Genomic DNA, 18,151 nt, shown 5'->3' on the forward strand with positions numbered 1-18,151 from the left:
AAGAATGAATAAACAAGCCCAAGAGCTTCTGAGGAAGGTGCATGATGAACTAGAGCCTGTCCTTGACCAAGTGGTTGAGTACAAACCACTGACCCCACGTGAGTGTATCCCTGATCCTATCCCAAAGCCAATCATATAATATGTGAGGGAGCCTCAAAGGGTGCCAAAGGCCTTTACAGAACCCACAACCATTCTCCCAGACCCCGCATTGCTAGATGCAGTGAAGGAGGATTTCGACCCCCGTTATTAGAGGCACCGCCTCCTAGGGCAGATTCAGTGCGCATTGGTCCTCTTTAGTCTTCTTTTTTGTATACATGGCTCATTTGTCTCAATAACACAAAATTTCTTGTGTCTCTTGTTTAAAGGCATCACAGTGTTTGAATTGTCTAGGTTACTAGGAATTGGGGACTGACGGTCTGCAATAAAAATTCTCCACAGAATGGAAGAAAATTTTGAAAAGGGGGTTACTCATCCATGTTGTACCTCTCAAGAATGACATGTTGTAATAAGCACATATATAGAAATTGTGGGTGGAGATATTCCTGCCCTCAGCATCTTGCAACATGACCACACAATGGAAAAAAATTGTGGGTGGAGATATCCCTCAGCATCTTGCAACATAACCACACAATGGGAGAAAATTTTGAAAAGGGAGTTACTCATCCATGTTGTGCCCCTCGAGAATGACACGTTGTAAGCACATATATTGAAATTGTGGATGGAGATATCCCTGCCCTAGGCATCTTGCAACATAACCATAAAGGCATCCGTGCAGCAACAATTTCAAAAGGGAAATGTAGGAAGACTCCTACTGTCTGCTTTGTCAAGTATTCACACCTGCAAATGATTCTCCACACTTCTGTTTGTGTTTTAAGTATTCCTGTCTTCTTGAAAGGCTTGCAATGCTGGTTACTTTTGCTGCTATTTTTGCATATTTTTATCTTTCTATGTTTTTTTTTTCCCGACTGGCCTTAGACCCAAGATCCTCCAGGTAGTTGTGGATTTTTCACCGGCTGTAGGCACTTAATTATCCACCCGTAGGCGATGCCACCGAGGAAGCACCAAGGGGAGTTTTGAACCTAGGACCTCTTGGTCCTAGGCAAATACTTGGTTATCTTTCTTTGTTTTTATTGCAGTATCATCCCACTTATTGCCCTTCATATAACTACTTGGGAAAATTATTTCACAAGCAATGCCACTATTGGCATCATCATTGGATTAAGAAAAACCAATTGGACACTGTTGGTATTAGTGATGCAGGTCTAATCTATTATATTGGATTCTGGATCCTGTATGGGCCCATTACAGGTTTCTTATGACTTTTTAGACTAGTACACTTGTTTGTATGATAACTTTTGACCCAACAATGAGTTGGTCAGGTTGTCAATTACAAATAAAGGAAGATGAATGTGTAAAGACCTGACAGGAGTGACGTCACACTGTATGGGGACTATTTTCCTCAGGTAATTGTTTTAGGACATGATCCATTTGGTTGTTTTTACTTGAATCAGCTCTTAAAAATACTGAAGGAGAATGACTGCCGTGCAACATGGTTCATCATTGGAAGTAACATGGATAGATGTCCAGATCTTGTGGCACAAATACACTCTGAAGGTATGCATAAGTCTTGTTGTAAAAGCTGAATCTAGAAACGCATCAAGTTGAACTGTGTTTGAGAAAAAAAAAGAGTAGTGAGGTTTCTGAAATTTTTCTGGTGAAGCATGGAAATTTATCAGGCCCCTTGAATAGTTAGAGAAAGTGGAAGCTGCTTATTAAAGTTGGTGGCTTTCACTCGTATGAGATGGAATTATGTTCTTGTGAGCTTATTGGTTTCCCTAGTTCACATTGGTTACTGAGCCCTTTTTTGATACGCTCTATCATGATTTTGGTACTTCTATCAACCTTACCTTCTATCTTAAAACTTGCAGCTGCCTTACAAGTGTAGACATAATTTGTTAACTTTTTAGGTTGTTGCTTTCAAAAAAGGTTGACCCCACGTTTAGAGAAATTATGTTGGGCCTAATAGACTATGATATGTATCAGACACTAGGATGCCATCACTCCTTCAATATGGTCCTGATTAATTTGATTGTTTCACTCAATCGAGTGACGAGCCACTGGATCTTGTCTAGCCCTAGATTTAGATCACAGATTGTTGAACACAATGGTGACTGCCATGGGCGGTATGGGGTGCCACTACTGTTTGCTCACAAGCAAGGTGGTGTGTTATCTAGAGGCCTTATACTGGTGCTCTTCATGCAATCCCAATCTTCCATTGTTGAGTGTATGTATGTACACGTGTGTGTGTGTGTGGGGGTTGGGGCGATGGGTGGTGGTGTTGGGAGTGCACCTGTCAAGCTGCCTCCGAGCTTGAGAGCTGACCCCTTCCTCTCCCCTTCGCGAGACCAGGATAGAGTTTTAGACCCCCCTCGTCGCAGCCATGATGTTGTCAGCCCCTCGCGACCGATGTTCTAAAGTTACGGGCTCTTCTTGCCTCACATCCAGCTCCCGCTCCTTCTCTGCTCGCCTTACCCTGTGTGTGTGTGTGTGTGTGTGTGGCTTCTTCCTTCCTGCTCTCTACTGGATTACTGTTGCTCGTCCTCTTCTGCTGCCGGCTGACCTACACTGCCTCGATTTTGCTGCAAGCTTTTTTCTCTTCACTCCTGTTTCTGCTCAGCCTCTCGTTTTCTGTGTATGTGTCTGTAGTTATATTTGGTTGCCCTTTGTCTCTTCTCCCCTGCTCTCTGTGCATGTCTGTGTGTGTTCAGGATTTTTCCCCTTTTTTTTGTAAAGCCTCTCAGCTATGGATTCAATACAAAATTTCAAGCGTGGTGATATAAAGAGGAGAGAAGTTCTCATTGGAGATTCAGATGTTTTCCCTTTGCACTGTGACAATCCTGATTCAGATGTTTTCCCTTTGCACTGTGACAATCCTGATTTGCTTGCAGACACTCTCCATGAAGGTTTTACTGAAATCAAAAAAGTTTGGGAGACTCCTGCACCTGAATTCCGCGTCAAAGTTCCTGGACATAGTAATGTTTAATCCTATGATGAATTTGGCTCAGAAGGCTGTAGTTCTTTTTTTCCTTGCAAAAATTCCAGACCCAGCAGATGTTGCACAATGGCTTAAGGCGTTGCTTGGGGGTTGTTTTGTAGCTGGTGTGCATAAAGCTGACCACGGCTTTTTTGAAGTGATATTCACAGATCCGCAATACAAACAAACACTGCTGGAAAATTTGCCTTTGTTTAATAGTCGGCAACTAGTGCATGTTTACCCTTGGCTGCCAACTGAGAAGAGTTGCATAAGGAACAAGTGCCCTGCATGGGTGGAGGTAGTTGACCTCCCGCTTTATTGCGGGGCTGCACTACCAATTTTGGCAAAAGCATTGGGTAAAGCTGTATGCCTCCCGCGCTCGAATGGAAATGTCAATAGGTTTTGCATATTGTGGGATACTGATAAACCCACACCATCAGATGTTGCGTTTGATGTGGAGATGATTGGCATGCCCTCCCAGGATGTCTTCTTTAAACTTAAATGGGGAAGATTTACTGGCTCTTGCTTCACTTGTTGCAAATTTGGTCATATGCAATCAGAGTGTCGACTGTGCTATTGCAACCACCAGCCATTGCAATGGAATCGAATGAGAACACGCTGGTGGGAACAATGCACCTGCAAAAGGGGAAAAATATACAGCGGGCCTCAAATGTTAACATAGACAAAGGCAAAATGAAAGTTGCATCCACTAGTTCTCCTTTGCCAAAACCCAAGGAGAAAGAAAATCAAGATACAAATGCTTGGAAGACCCCCGAAAAAACAATAAGACCGAGACCTACTGTCTCGCGTAATTGGACATAGGTTGCCTCGACTAATGGACATAATACTAATGAAATAACTAATGACGTTACGGGGGTTGGTCGACTTTGGTTGGCATGTGTGAGAGCTGATCCCCTATATGAGCAAACCCAAACACTGCTCCTTGCAAATGTTGTGCATAACCTTGGAAATGCGAGTGATTTTGATGCTATGGTTAATGTTGAGCATGGCTATGCTAGGAGCCAGTTAGCCATGCTGGTGGAAACTTAAGAGCCGTTGCTCCCACTACAAAACATGTAAATATGTATATACCACTTAGATGTTTGACATATAATGTATAAGGCCTCTGTCAAATAAATAAATGGAGGCTGATTTGGGCTTACATACATAGAACTCAAACGCACATTGTTTGCGTACAAGAACACAACTAACATTCCTTTGTTGGGAGGGAAGGTTGCTTTGTGGGGTTTTTTTTTTTTTTTCAGGAAAGAGACTTCTATTAAGTATGATAAAACCGTACAACAATCACAGCTATAAGCTGAAATAGAATAGAATCACCCCAATATGTAAGGCGATTTCAACCACTCAGGAGCATCATGATGCCATGAGAGACCGGTGGGACTAGAGGAAAAGAAAATGCCATGATCCCACTCCCGCACATAGTAGTTAGGAAACGCGTTTCCTATAGGGAAGGAAACGTGAAAAACGTTTCCTTGTAGGAAACACGTTTTTTTCAAGCAAATTTTTTGACTTTTTTTTTTTGCCCCAAATCTAACGTTGAAATCTGTGCGACTCTTTTGATAAAGGCTTTTTTGGTTTCCGTGTACCGCTTTCCCTCATCAAGTCTTATTTATTTTGTATTATTTATGGGCATTGGGCCATGGCTGTTGATTCATCATGATTCATGTGACATGAATACTTCAAACTTATAAGTTTTAACCTATGTAGTGTCATGTATGGGTTTTTTTTTTTTTTTTTTTTTTGGTGGCATGGATGATTGGTGGCATGGTTTTTTTTTGATAGATGATTGGATCATGCATCATGGATAGTGGACCATGGTCTTTGAATCATGATCATTTGACATTGATGATGGATGATTATATGGTTTTTGTTATTTGTGATTCAAAGACTGTAGGCTTCAAATTGATGTTTCCATGTATTCTATGCATTTAGTGTTATTTTTACATATTTGATACAATATATATTTGAAATTTTGTACATGCAAAAACCTGTAGGTAGGAAACTTGTAGGAAACTTTGGGCTGATTTTACGAAACCCGTTTAAAACACGTTTGAAACTTTTAGGAAACCTGTTTCAAACGACCCCCTAACTACTATGCTCCCGCATAAATACAACGCGCTTTGCCTACGCGAAACGAGAGGACCCTTGAAGATGAGCCCAAGTAGCCATGAGAATATGGATGATACCCCATATAGTACTAATGCACTAAGACCCAAAAATCTGGACACCCTCTATAGCCTCCGTGCATCTAGCTCTCAAGATCTATCTACCATGCTGTAATACTAGCAACAATCTCCCAACTGGTGTTAATCCTCTATTTGGGGGGTGTCTAATCAGAGTGAGGGACATCCTGCAGTAAACCATGTTGGGCAATACCTCTACGAATGAAAATAGCAGAGTCTGTACCACTGCCCTCGTAGAAAAGCTGCGGGCTAGACTGGGAAAGCCAAGCAACTGCCCCTCAAGTCACGTACATGGCGTGGGCACTCAATTTGCCCATAAGTTGGGCTATAGAACCCCAAATGTGCTGTGCAGTATTGCATCCCCATAAACAATGCTGTACAGTCTTAGAATTTGCCGCACATCTCGGGTAGGTAGGTGCTACACCAAAAATTGATCTCCACTAATTGATTGGTGGGGAGACCACCATGTACAAATGACCAAAAGAAATGAGAGATCTGGCTCCTTCTATATGAATTCCAAAGCCTATGCCAATATCTGGGCTGTATCACTGGAGAGATATCATAGCTCTCCCAATGAGGCCTGAGAGTAGGGATCTTATGCATTTGTCGAGTTAGGAGAAGCCTGGCATTTGTGAGGAGAAGGATCAATGAACCAATGCTTCCCCGAACAACCAACAATCGTCACTGGACTAAGCCTAGCTGGGATGATCCCCTCCATGCTACATCTCCTCAATCTCCCTCTAGGTATGATAGAATAGATGATGCAATCTGTAGCCTCCTGGTCTGGGAGAGCAATGACATGCAAAGATAGGCCTATCCTCGAAAAGACTCCCAATCAACTCGGATGATAGTCTCCGCCGTGAAGGGCCCTATAGAGCCAATCATGCAGAATAGGTGCATCAAGTTGATCAATATGTATGCGAGAGCCCCTAAGATTGTGAATGGATGTAGCTCTCCGATCCACCGAAAGACTCTTAAAGGTCTTCCAAGCAAGAACTGTGGATGCACATCTCTCCCATCCTGACCACTGCATGTAACGAGATGCACATCTCTCCCATCCTGACCACTGCATGTAACGAGATGCACCAAGTGGCCGACCGGCCTCATCCCTGATGAATTCGTTCCACATAATAGGTTGTCGGTCAGCCTCATCCAAAGACCTAGGAAGCCTTTGTCGCAAAAATGGTCTCATGCTTCTCCATGCTCTGACAATGGCTGCAATAAGAGGGGAAGATGGTGTCCTGATATCAGCCTCTGTGAACAAAAACCATGTGCTGGGCAGCCAATCTCTCCTAATACGAGGTGTACATCCGGAAATATGAGACAAGGAAACCTTTGACCACAAGTTTACAGAGCAATGCCCTACACTGAACATCCGGATCAACAGTATTCAGCCCCCCCTCTTGTGAATAACTGTGAGCCAAGCTACCCTGGCACGAGTGTCTATGGTGCCATCCAAACCCGACCAAAGAAAATTGTGGATCAATCTCCACAATTGACCAATGCATGCACGAGAGAAGCACCAACAAGAGGCAATAAACCAAGCCGAGGCAAGCAATATCTAATTAGCCACCAAAGCTCTGGAAGCTAAATTTAATCTCCTGGAGCTCCAATGAAGAAGCTTCTTTTGGATGCTTATAAGTACCGGAGCAAACTACTCTGTAGAAGAAATATCAACCCCAACCGGGCATCCCAAATATCTAGCAGTGCATCCTCTACTGATCCAAGTGAACCCAAGGTCTGCACCCCAAGCAACTCTTGGTGAGTCACTAATCCAAAAGCCAACAGATTTGTGCCAGTTAATGAGTGCCCCTGCTGCCAAACAAAACTCTTCGAGTGCTACCCGGAAGGAACATAAGCATATGTGTGTGGCCTCCAAGAACATGGCTGTGTCATTAGGTAACTCAAAGTCAACCAACTCCTCTTGACTATGAAGAGGCAACCTCAATCCAGAAATACTAGTAGTGGAGTGGAGGAAGATGCTCATGGCCTCTGCAACTAATGGGGCTAAAGGGCAACCTTGCCGTACTGAGCGAGAGATCTGAAACCGCTCTCCTCTATCACCGCAAGCGAGCACACTACTGTGGGCATCACAATACATGCATGAAACTCCCTTGATCCATCTCTGAGAGAAACCCATATGGCTAAGAGTACCGTCAAGGAAGTCCCAATCCACTTTATCAGAGGCCTTCTCAAAATCCAAGAGCAGAATGACTAAGGGTTGATTACTCGCTTTGGCCCATTCCACGGCCTCCCAAAACGAGAAAATGTTGTCAAAGATGCTCCTTCCGTGTAAGAATCCATTCTGAGTATCATGAATGACATCCTGCAAAATTGGCTGCAATCTAATGCTCACTGCCTTAGCAAGAATCTTATATGTAGTCCCAAGTAAGGTGATAGGTCTCCACTGGCCAATCAATGTCTTATCCCCACTCTCAGGGATAAGATAGATAAGTCTCTTAGTGAGAGAAGAAGGCATAGACCTTGTGTCCCACATCTCCTAGAGAGCCGATGTGATCTTAGACCCAATCTCATCCTAAAAAGTAATGAAAAAAATAGAGTAGAGGTCATCCTCCCCTGGACACTTACCATGAGGTAAGGCATGAAGAGGATGACTGAACTCCTGCATAGAAAAGGGGGCATGCAGAATGGCACACATCTCCTCAATAATCAAATGTGGCAACACATTCCAAACCTTCATCTGTGACCTATGTCTCAAATCAGGGTGAGGCTCAGCACTAAGAAATTGGCGATAGAAATCAGTGGCAATTTGTCTAACCATAAGAGGATCTGAATGAAGAGTGCCATGTGAATCCTGCAATTGCTAGCTTTACGGGTTTTCGTATCTTCTATGCTAGTAATTGTGCTTTTTCTGGCACTGCCATTTTGGTTAGGCATGAGGATGGATGATCATTCAATGTATGGTGAATAGTGAAATATTTGAGTTTGCTACTGTATATGCTTCGCAAACATTTGCAATGCGAGCTCAAATGTGGCAACAATTACAAGCTTATCCATGAGTCACAAATGCTTTTTTATGTGGTGACTTTAATAAATCAATAGACTATGAAGACAATAGCTCTCATAGATCACACATGATTGCTTTTAAGAAAAGGACATGGCAAAATGTACTTTTGGGGGAGGCTGAAATTCAGCCTGTAAAGCTTTACATGTAGATAGATGTAGATCTAGCATGGTACAGATTTGCAATCAGACTTTAGGATGTCATTCGAAAATATGGGAAATGGTATATGAGCATGGAAAGGGAAAATGTATTGATTGCAAAATCAACAATATAATTACTGATTGAGTATAGTCAATATAGGACACTAGATACTCAGGAGCAGGATGACCTTCTAGAGGCCCAAAATTGCCTGAAATGCAATGATGCCAAGAAGTTTCAAAAATGGCAAATTAGGGCAAGACAAAAATCTCTCAAGGATAAAGGTTGCTCTTCAAAGGCCTTCTTTAAAAATCTACATAGTTCCAGGCTTAGTCAGTCTATTCATAGACTCATAATAAACATTAGCTAGAGACAGAAGTATTGAACCATTTTACTGCCCTTTTTGCTGCCCCTACATAGCCATCACAGCAAATCCTACATCATGCGCGCCATGTTCTTTTACAGCAGGTTAACCAAATTGTTACACCTCAGAAAGCATTGGAGATGGAAGTGTCTTTTACATGGTTTAGGGAAATGGAAATCTCCTGGCTGGGATGACTTGACAATAGAGTGTTTTCTTGAGTATCGGGATTCACTTAAAAATGAAGTGCTTAATTATTTGTTGGCTCTCTTGCAAGCTGCTAGCTTCATGATGGGCTGCACCCTGCTCAATATGGTTTTGTGCCTAGGCGACAAATCATGGATAATATTGCAAATGCCTATATAGGCATTGAATACGTTAAATATACGAATCAGGATGTACTCATCATGCAAATAGATATTGAAAAGGATTTTGACAGTGTTCATGGCAATTCATAGCTCAAGTGATGGACAAAATGGGTTTTGGTCCAAAAATGAGGAATATCATATATTGGTTGTATGAGGAAGGGAAAGCCCAATGTATTCTTGGAAACGAACTCTCTGCTCCATGGAAGTTTGGACGATCTGTGAGATAGGGATGTCCACTGAGTGCCTTGCTTTATTCAATAGCTACTCACCCATTTCTCTTGTACATGGACAATTTGATTGTAGAAGGGAAGCTACATGATATTGACATTGCAGGAGCTAGCCAATTTGTTAGTCAAGTGTATGTAGATGGTTCCTTCTTTTTTCCCAAAAACACACAACATGATGTCAATGCAATCATGAATGCTTTGAAGCTGTATGGACTAGCTGTTGGATTGAAGGTTAATTTTACTAAGTCCAAGTTGTCGTCTCTTAAAAAATGTGACTGGTATTCCATTCTTTGGCGAGGTTTCATATTGCCTCTAGACTAGATTGTACAACACCTTGGATATCCTATTGGATGGAACGTGTCTCTCAATTAAGAAAGGAAATGGGTCATAGATAAGTTGAATCATAAGATTGAATATTGGAAATGTCGACATGGCCATCACATGTATGGCTGTGTATTGTCCAATCCATCATCATGGCTCATGTTCAGTTCCACTTGCCTCTTATGCCTTGGTCAAATAAGGATATTGACAGTTTCATGTCCAAAGCTTTAGAATGCTTATGGCGGACAAAAACAGATGAAAAGGCTGTCAAATTGCAAAAAAGAGAACTTGTATGCACTCCCAAAATGCATGGAGGCCTGAATATACTCAATATTCGCTACCATGTCATTGCAAGAAAGGAAACTTCCATGTCATTGCAAGAAAGGAAACTTTACTTCTTGAATTCCTTCACCAAAAGCAACCTTGGACTTTAATGCTAGCACATTTGATTGCGACTACGAAAACAAAAGCTTTTTGGGATTGGATAGTTTCTCACCAAGAAGTCATATTTCGAAGATTTGAAGGCCAGATTGTGAGCTGCCCTTATTCCACTAAGCTTATACATGATTAGCAAATGCTTCTTTGTCATCTTTCTTGGTCAGGCAGACCTCCAGATAGAGGCAACTCCTTGCGAAAGGAAAGTATTCATTGGAGTAGGGCTTTTTAGCATTCCTTTTTTTTTTTTCCCGGGAAAAAGATCCTTAAATTAGTTAAGTACAGCCTCACCTCATATAAGGGCGGGAGACAAATGATCAAAGGGGAAGAGATGCTTCTCCTCTGGCTGGCTGCTCTGTGAGGAGAAGGCTATCTCAAAGTGCCCGAGGGGGGGGGGGGGGGGGGGGGGAAGGGGGGGGAACTACCATACAGGTGGTCTGTAATGTCAAATGGAGTCACCGCCTCTATCTGTGAGGAAAGGGCCAGGCCTCCAGAGTCTCAAGAAGGCTTCCCGCCACTTCCACATGCGGTCGGAACCTCCCTATAGCTTCCCCCACTGACCGCGGAGGGTGTGAATGATATCGAGCCATATGCTCTTGATTGTAACGTCCCTCCCAAGCCATGTATGTATGTGTCTCTTTTAATATAGATTTCAATAAGAAAAGAGAGTGTAATTAGAAAGAGTGAGACAATAAGGCTAGAAACATTAGAAAAGTGTTAGGATAAAAATATTAGCTCCAAAAATCCTAAGAGAAATAAGAACATAAGAATAGTCCTATTAAGAGATAAGTATCCCCAAAAATAGAATTTCGATTTTAGGTGATAAGAGGTCATTTTTAGAGTACTTTTACACATTTAGAGTCCATGCATACTAAAAATGTGGAAAAAAACAACGCGTTTCTAAAGATGGTGCGTTTGCGGCTATATACAGACGTTTTTGCCTATTCTGCCCGCGTTGGCTTGTAGACCAGATGCCTTCCCGTTCTTTTGACTGGTTACATGACCATATTCTGAGTTTTTATCAGAGAGTTATGGCCGAAACAGTTTGCTGTTTCTGTCAGGGTCTCTACCTAGAAAAAACTGTGAGAAGGCAGCAAGTAGCCTCAAGGTAATCCTAGAGTTTGAGATGTATATATCCCTTCATTCTTATCTAATATCTCAGAAAAGAAGCTTAGATTGCTATAGTCTTTCGGAGGAAGAGACCAAAACTCCATAGCTTTTCTTGTAGAGAAAGAATAGTAGACCGTAGTCCTGTTAGAGAAGGTTATTTTGCCATAGATCTTAGAAAGAGAGAAGAATCACAATATGAGTAAGAGGAGATAAAGCTTGGAGATTATTGGATGATTTCAATCAAAGGACAAGGTATTAGAAGACTCTATTCTCATATGTCAAGTTCTAAAGCTCTTGTTAACGAGCAAAGGCAACGATAAACGACAAATTTCTATAAGGTATGTACATATTTTGTTTTTCAATTATATATCATTCTTAGGGGTTGAGGTATGGCCCCGGCTTCTCTATTGATTGTTACAGTGATCTATTTGATTGATTTACCATTTAAAGTTTGTATTCTTTTAAACAACAGCATATGTCTTAATAAAGAATGTCTTATCGCAATCTCAAGTTGAAATGCAAAAATCTGTGTGAGAAAAGGATTGTTTTCTTAAGAAGGTAACATGGATTCTAGTCATATGGTTTAGTGAGTAAATGGATTGTTATCTTGGTTAAATTAAGGTACAGGTACAACTTCTCCCTGCCTTGACGCTGCCCCGTTCTTGTGCTTGTGTAGCCGGACGGCGGAGACGTTAGTAAGGCCCGGAGTTGGCCCATGGTATCCCTCATACCATTGGGAGAATGAGGTTTGCCGATTGAGGCAAGTGATTGTGATGATGTTGCCTAGTTCTGAGGGCCCAGGCTAGTGCGGTGAATTAGCCCACCCTAGTGCGCAGACATCCCTCTGAGGGGCGGGAGAATCGAGCGATGGAGCCTGAGAGGGCGACAGGCCCCGGCTTGAGTCCTCGCCAGCGGCCGACGATGAGGTGTATGGTCCCGTAGGGTTTTGCCCAGCATGTGGAGGCTGGAAGGCCGAATTCTAGATCATCGGCGGTATAAAGGAAAAGAATAAGAGAGCCAGTTTGGCTTGTATGAAATTGATTCATGTTTAAACTTTATTTTTATAAATCTTATCTTTGGCATTATTGTATTGTGGAAAAAGGCAAAGACTGTTTTAATAAACCTTGTGAAAGGACCTTAATTAAGGAACATGTTTGTTTATGTCAAACAGTGTGGTAGGATTAATTAGAAAACAAATTGACGCGTGAGTAGGGTGGAAAGTGGGAGGATGGAATGCCCCGACGGCACCATCCTACGGACGGGTGGACCCGATTAGTCGGGTAGCTTTCCAACATATTAAGTGAAAGCCCTACGTTAGATAAATAGGTTCTCGGGCAACTCTATTCTAGAAGACTAGGCCAGCGGCTGTGCCTTGCATGGATGAGGAAAAAAGCGTTGCCTCTAGAAATCAAGTCTTGTAGTTGTCCAATTTATGTGATCAATTACCCTATGGGTGATTTGATTTTAGAAGACCACGCTTCCCCTACGGGATAGAACTAGGTCTTACCTATGAATCGTATCCTTGAATCTCTGTATGGTCAAGGTGTCGATGAGTAGGAAATTTTCTCTAAGATAAGACTTAGCGGACTATCTTAAGTGTTTCCCCTATTTGTGGAAGGGGGGAACCTTACAAGTGGTATCAGAGCGGATCTTAGTTCCTAGGATTTGTTTTTCAAAGGTTAACTATCAAAGGGATTAAAACAAGTGATTGTTTATCATATGAGGACGAATCAATCATCTCTACTGGCCATAGAAGTGATTTGAATATCCTCACATGTTGAGACAATCATCTTATGAAATTGTGCTTGTATCTTGGGGGTGCACACGCAAGATATTTGTACAATAAATTTGAGAAATTAGATTGGGGAGAAAACCTTTTGTGAGGAAAACACAGGGTGATCAAATTAAGAAACTAGTGAGAGACTGAATGACTAGAAGGATAGACCGAAACTTGTTTAGAAAAATTTTCAAGATATATCTCTTTAACTTGCATATTATAAATTATTAAGATTATAACTCCATTAAGGTTTGAATAGTTGTCATGTGAATGCCATCCATTGGATGCTTTAGACTAGGACAATCATCCAAGATTTTGAACCCATCTCAGACAAACATGGGTCTCGGATGTGTAATTCCCAGAGGATCATGCTCTTAGATGTGTTAATCCCAAGATACTAGATGTGTAATTTTTAGAAAACTAATCATCTCAGATGTGTCAATCCTGATAATCTTTGGATGTGTCAATCCCAAGGCACCAGATGTGTCAATCCCAAGGCACCAAATGTGAAATTCTCAAAAAAATGAAGAACTCACATATATTAATCCAGAATGCCTTTAGATGTGGTGCTATGATAAGTATTTGATAGTTTTGAACTTTTAATGGATACAATGAAAGAAGCAAGCTCACCCTTGCTCGCGTCTAAAAATCGTACGAAATGCCAAATTAGTTGGAAGCACTGTTGTCAATCTAACCACTGGAGCTAGAATCAGTTATATGAGATGCCATGAAAGTACACCTTCGTGAAAGGTTTTGTCCTCTAGGATTTCAAGAGGATAAAATGAATGAATTTTTGGAGCTAACCCAAGAAAGGAAGACCCTAAAAGAATACCACCTAAACTTCTCCGATTTGCTCCAGAGATGGATGAGGTAACTCTTCTCCATTGATTCATTTGGAAGCTTAATCTACCTTTGAATAACCTCATCAAGAATGTAAAACCATCCTCTATTTCAGAAGCCATAATTATAGCCAGAGACTGTGATAAAGTTTTATATATATATATATATATAGAAAGTGTCGAGAAGAACATGAGTCCTTCCATGTTAATCAAGAAGAGGTCCCCTAATTCAAGAGGAACGTCAAGCCCACCCTTGGCTACAAGGAATCATGAGCTAGAGCAAAAATTAGGTCAAGAAATAGGGATAGTAGGGTTAAACCGAATTCAACAAGTATTTCTGTGAGTAAATAGAAGAGGATTGGTGCAAGATTCATGTGAAGTAGTGTGCATGATGAATAGAGGTATTCTACAAGACGATACTAAGATTATGAAATTGTTATCATAGGTTAGATTACGTAATAGATTGATTTCCTTACGTTTTTCTATGATAATTTATTAAGTACCATATTACATGGAGGTATAGAATAAGGATTTCGAAGGTTCATATCATATGAGAGGTATATGATGCATGAAATTAGGATAATAAGGCCAATTAATTTTAGAATAATAAAGACCTTTTGGAGGCACAACAAAACGAGCCAAGCACATGAAATAAAAGACTCTTTAAGAACAATGTTTAGATAAAAGAGAATTTTTACCTAGTGGTGGGGACACCAATTTGAAAGAGACAAGAGGATTCACTTAGATACTACCCCAGCTCGCGAGATGAGGACATCTCGAATCTTTTAAGTGGGGGAGATTGTAACGTCCCTCCCAAGCCATGTATGTATGTGTCTCTTTTAATATAGATTTCAATAAGAAAAGAGAGTGTAATTAGAAAGAGTGAGACAATAAGGCTAGAAACATTAGAAAAGTGTTAGGATAAAAATATTAGCTCCAAAAATCCTAAGAGAAATAAGAACATAAGAATAGTCCTATTAAGAGATAAGTATCCCCAAAAATAGAATTTCGATTTTAGGTGATAAGAGGTCATTTTTAGAGTACTTTTACACATTTAGAGTCCATGCATACTAAAAATGTGGAAAAAAACAACGCGTTTCTAAAGATGGTGCGTTTGCGGCTATATACAGACGTTTTTGCCTATTCTGCCCGCGTTGGCTTGTAGACCAGATGCCTTCCCGTTCTTTTGACTGGTTACATGACCATATTCTGAGTTTTTATCAGAGAGTTATGGCCGAAACAGTTTGCTGTTTCTGTCAGGGTCTCTACCTAGAAAAAACTGTGAGAAGGCAGCAAGTAGCCTCAAGGTAATCCTAGAGTTTGAGATGTATATATCCCTTCATTCTTATCTAATATCTCAGAAAAGAAGCTTAGATTGCTATAGTCTTTCGGAGGAAGAGACCAAAACTCCATAGCTTTTCTTGTAGAGAAAGAATAGTAGACCGTAGTCCTGTTAGAGAAGGTTATTTTGCCATAGATCTTAGAAAGAGAGAAGAATCACAATATGAGTAAGAGGAGATAAAGCTTGGAGATTATTGGATGATTTCAATCAAAGGACAAGGTATTAGAAGACTCTATTCTCATATGTCAAGTTCTAAAGCTCTTGTTAACGAGCAAAGGCAACGATAAACGACAAATTTCTATAAGGTATATACATATTTTGTTTTTCAATTATATATCATTCTTAGGGGTTGAGGTATGGCCCCGGCTTCTCTATTGATTGTTACAGTGATCTATTTGATTGATTTACCATTTAAAGTTTGTATTCTTTTAAACAACAGCATATGTCTTAATAAAGAATGTCTTATCGCAATCTCAAGTTGAAATGCAAAAATCTGTGTGAGAAAAGGATTGTTTTCTTAAGAAGGTAACATGGATTCTAGTCATATGGTTTAGTGAGTAAATGGATTGTTATCTTGGTTAAATTAAGGTACAGGTACAACTTCTCCCTGCCTTGACGCTGCCCCGTTCTTGTGCTTGTGTAGCCGGACGGCGGAGACGTTAGTAAGGCCCGGAGTTGGCCCATGGTATCCCTCATACCATTGGGAGAATGAGGTTTGCCGATTGAGGCAAGTGATTGTGATGATGCTGCCTAGTTCTGAGGGCCCAGGCTAGTGCGGTGAATTAGCCCACCCTAGTGTGCAGACATCCCTCTGAGGGGCGGGAGGATCGAGCGATGGAGCCTGAGAGGGCTGTAGGAAATATAAAAGCAAGTGCAAAACTAGAAATAAAACAAGAGCAAATGAAATACAAAGAGTTACCTTGAGATGAGTGTAGACAAGACACAAGATTGATACTTTCATTGATGTGACACCTACAATATATAGGTGAGAAGTACAAGATTGAGTAGACTGACTTATGGGATAAATGTAGAGGTGCCACATGGCACTAGACTCAAGACACAAAGACTTAAGTGAAACTAGACTAGAAATAGTACACCTAGTGTGCACTTATTTCCAACACCCTCCTTAAGTGGACACTAGGAGGAAGACAAAAAAGACAAGACTAGAAGATAGACATAAAGACTGATAGACTGAGAGACAAGACATGAGAGACAAGAAGATCCTGAGACACCCCTCCTCAAGTGATATCCTCATATGGGTCCACAAGGGTAGGGACAAGATGGATCTAAAACAAGACACAGTCAGATTGATAGACAGATAGACAGACAACAGATAGATAGACAGACAAGACTAGACAGACAACAGATAGATAGACAGACAACAGATAGATAGACAGATGACTGACTGTAGACAAGCAGATGGACCTTGAAGACAACCCCTCCTCAAGGGCAATCGCTGCCTCTTGGGTAGGGACAAGAGAGAGGTCAAAAAGCATAATGAGTAAGACACTAGAACCCCTTGACCTACATCATCGGTGGTCAAAGTGGTAGACAAGAAAGGTGAAGTAATCAGAAAGCCCATTCCTCATCATGTGAGGAATGAACAGCAAGATCTGCTGTTGTAGATGCTGCAGCAACATGTGCTGAGGCAGATGCAGGGGCTGATGTAGAGGTTTTAGAGTAGCAGTCCTTTTCCCGGTGATTATCACGGCCACAAATGGTGCATGGATGAGCCTTGAAGCAGTCCTTCTCCAAATGATTAGTTTTTCCACAATGGGTGCAAGGCTTTCTTACCTTAGATCCTCCTTTCTTTGCTAAAAATGCAGTGTCAGTTACCTTTTTTTGTTTTGTTCTTTCCTCCTCTTGGAGAGCATTGATGATACCTTCAAGAGTAGGATTATTGTGATACTTGAAGGTAGTGACAAGAGTAGCATAGGTATCAGGTAAGCTTTTGAGAAGCACAGCAATAGCAATATCTTCGGAGATGGGGGACTTCACTGAAGCAAGCTGAACCATAAGACTGCGAAAATAATTGACATGAGAGGCTATACTAGCTCCCTCCTGCATATATAGATCAAAGAATGAGATCATAAGTGCAATCTTAGAATTTTTAGAGCGGGGTCCAAAGAGGGTATCCAAAGTGATCCATGCTCGAGAAGCAGACTGTATGTCGGAGATGTGATGAATGTAATCATCTCCAAGACCGAGCAGGATGATAGCATAGGCTTTGTCATTCTTAGCAGTGGGAGCATAAGTGATAACTTGCTCAATGTCGGAATCTTCGGGAGCAGCATGGTGAACAATGTCCCAGAGACCTTCTTTCATAAGATGGCACGTGATTTTGATTTGCCAAGTATGAAAGTTGGAGCCATTGAATTTGTCGATAGACATGAGAGAATGAGTAGAAGAGGCCATGTGGGAAGGTCTTACCTCTTGCTAAAATGCAAGGGCAGTGTCTATTCCCTTACAAGATTGCAGAAATGAATGAAAGAAGAGATCCAAACTGTTTTTAGAAGCCGGCTCTCTCACCACTTGTCAAGGCCATAGCATTTGACAGCCTATCGAAGCATGAGGAACTAGCAGTTTGTAGATAAAAAAGGACTAATCAGCAAACTGATGGAGACAATGCACAATTACCTTGTAGACTCTTCAAGAGGAAGCAATGGCAGAACTGAATGCAGCAAAAAAATAGCTCGTTTAGGAGGACAGTCGATCTGCAGCTTCCTTGAGATGATACACACCCTTGAGTTGATGAAGAAGGCAGCCAAAGATGGGCTGCAACAGTATGGCGGGCAGCAGCAGCTCCAAGTGAGAGAGCAGTAGCAGCTTCACGAAAGCAACAGAAGTATGCAGCAGCTACTGAAATCAGGCCGGCGCAGGGTGGACAGTAGATTCAGGTCAGCGCAGCCTTGAGATAAATGGAGCCGGCGCAGGGTGGACAGCAGATTCAGGTTGGCGCAGCTATGAGAT

General features: G+C 41.5%; 1 protein-coding gene across 8 annotated transcripts in view; it reads left to right on the plus strand.

The window, feature by feature from the left end:
- The window catches only part of LOC147604415 (uncharacterized), a 146,060-nt gene that overhangs the window by 59,830 nt on the left and 68,079 nt on the right, over positions 1–18,151 (plus strand). For all 8 annotated transcript variants that reach the window (XR_015265450.1, XR_015265451.1, XM_086795521.1 and 5 more), the window contains exon 4: positions 1,512–1,614. Coding sequence is in view for 6 of the 8 variants with exons in the window: in XM_086795521.1 (XP_086651647.1) it covers positions 1,512–1,614 (103 nt within the window). In the remaining 2 variants the exon portion in view is untranslated. The remainder of the gene's footprint in view (positions 1–1,511; positions 1,615–18,151) is intronic.

Source organism: Cibotium barometz, chromosome 62, assembly GCF_041138505.1.
Source record: "Cibotium barometz isolate CiBa-2024 chromosome 62, ASM4113850v1, whole genome shotgun sequence".
Taxonomy (NCBI): Eukaryota; Viridiplantae; Streptophyta; class Polypodiopsida; order Cyatheales; family Cibotiaceae; genus Cibotium; species Cibotium barometz.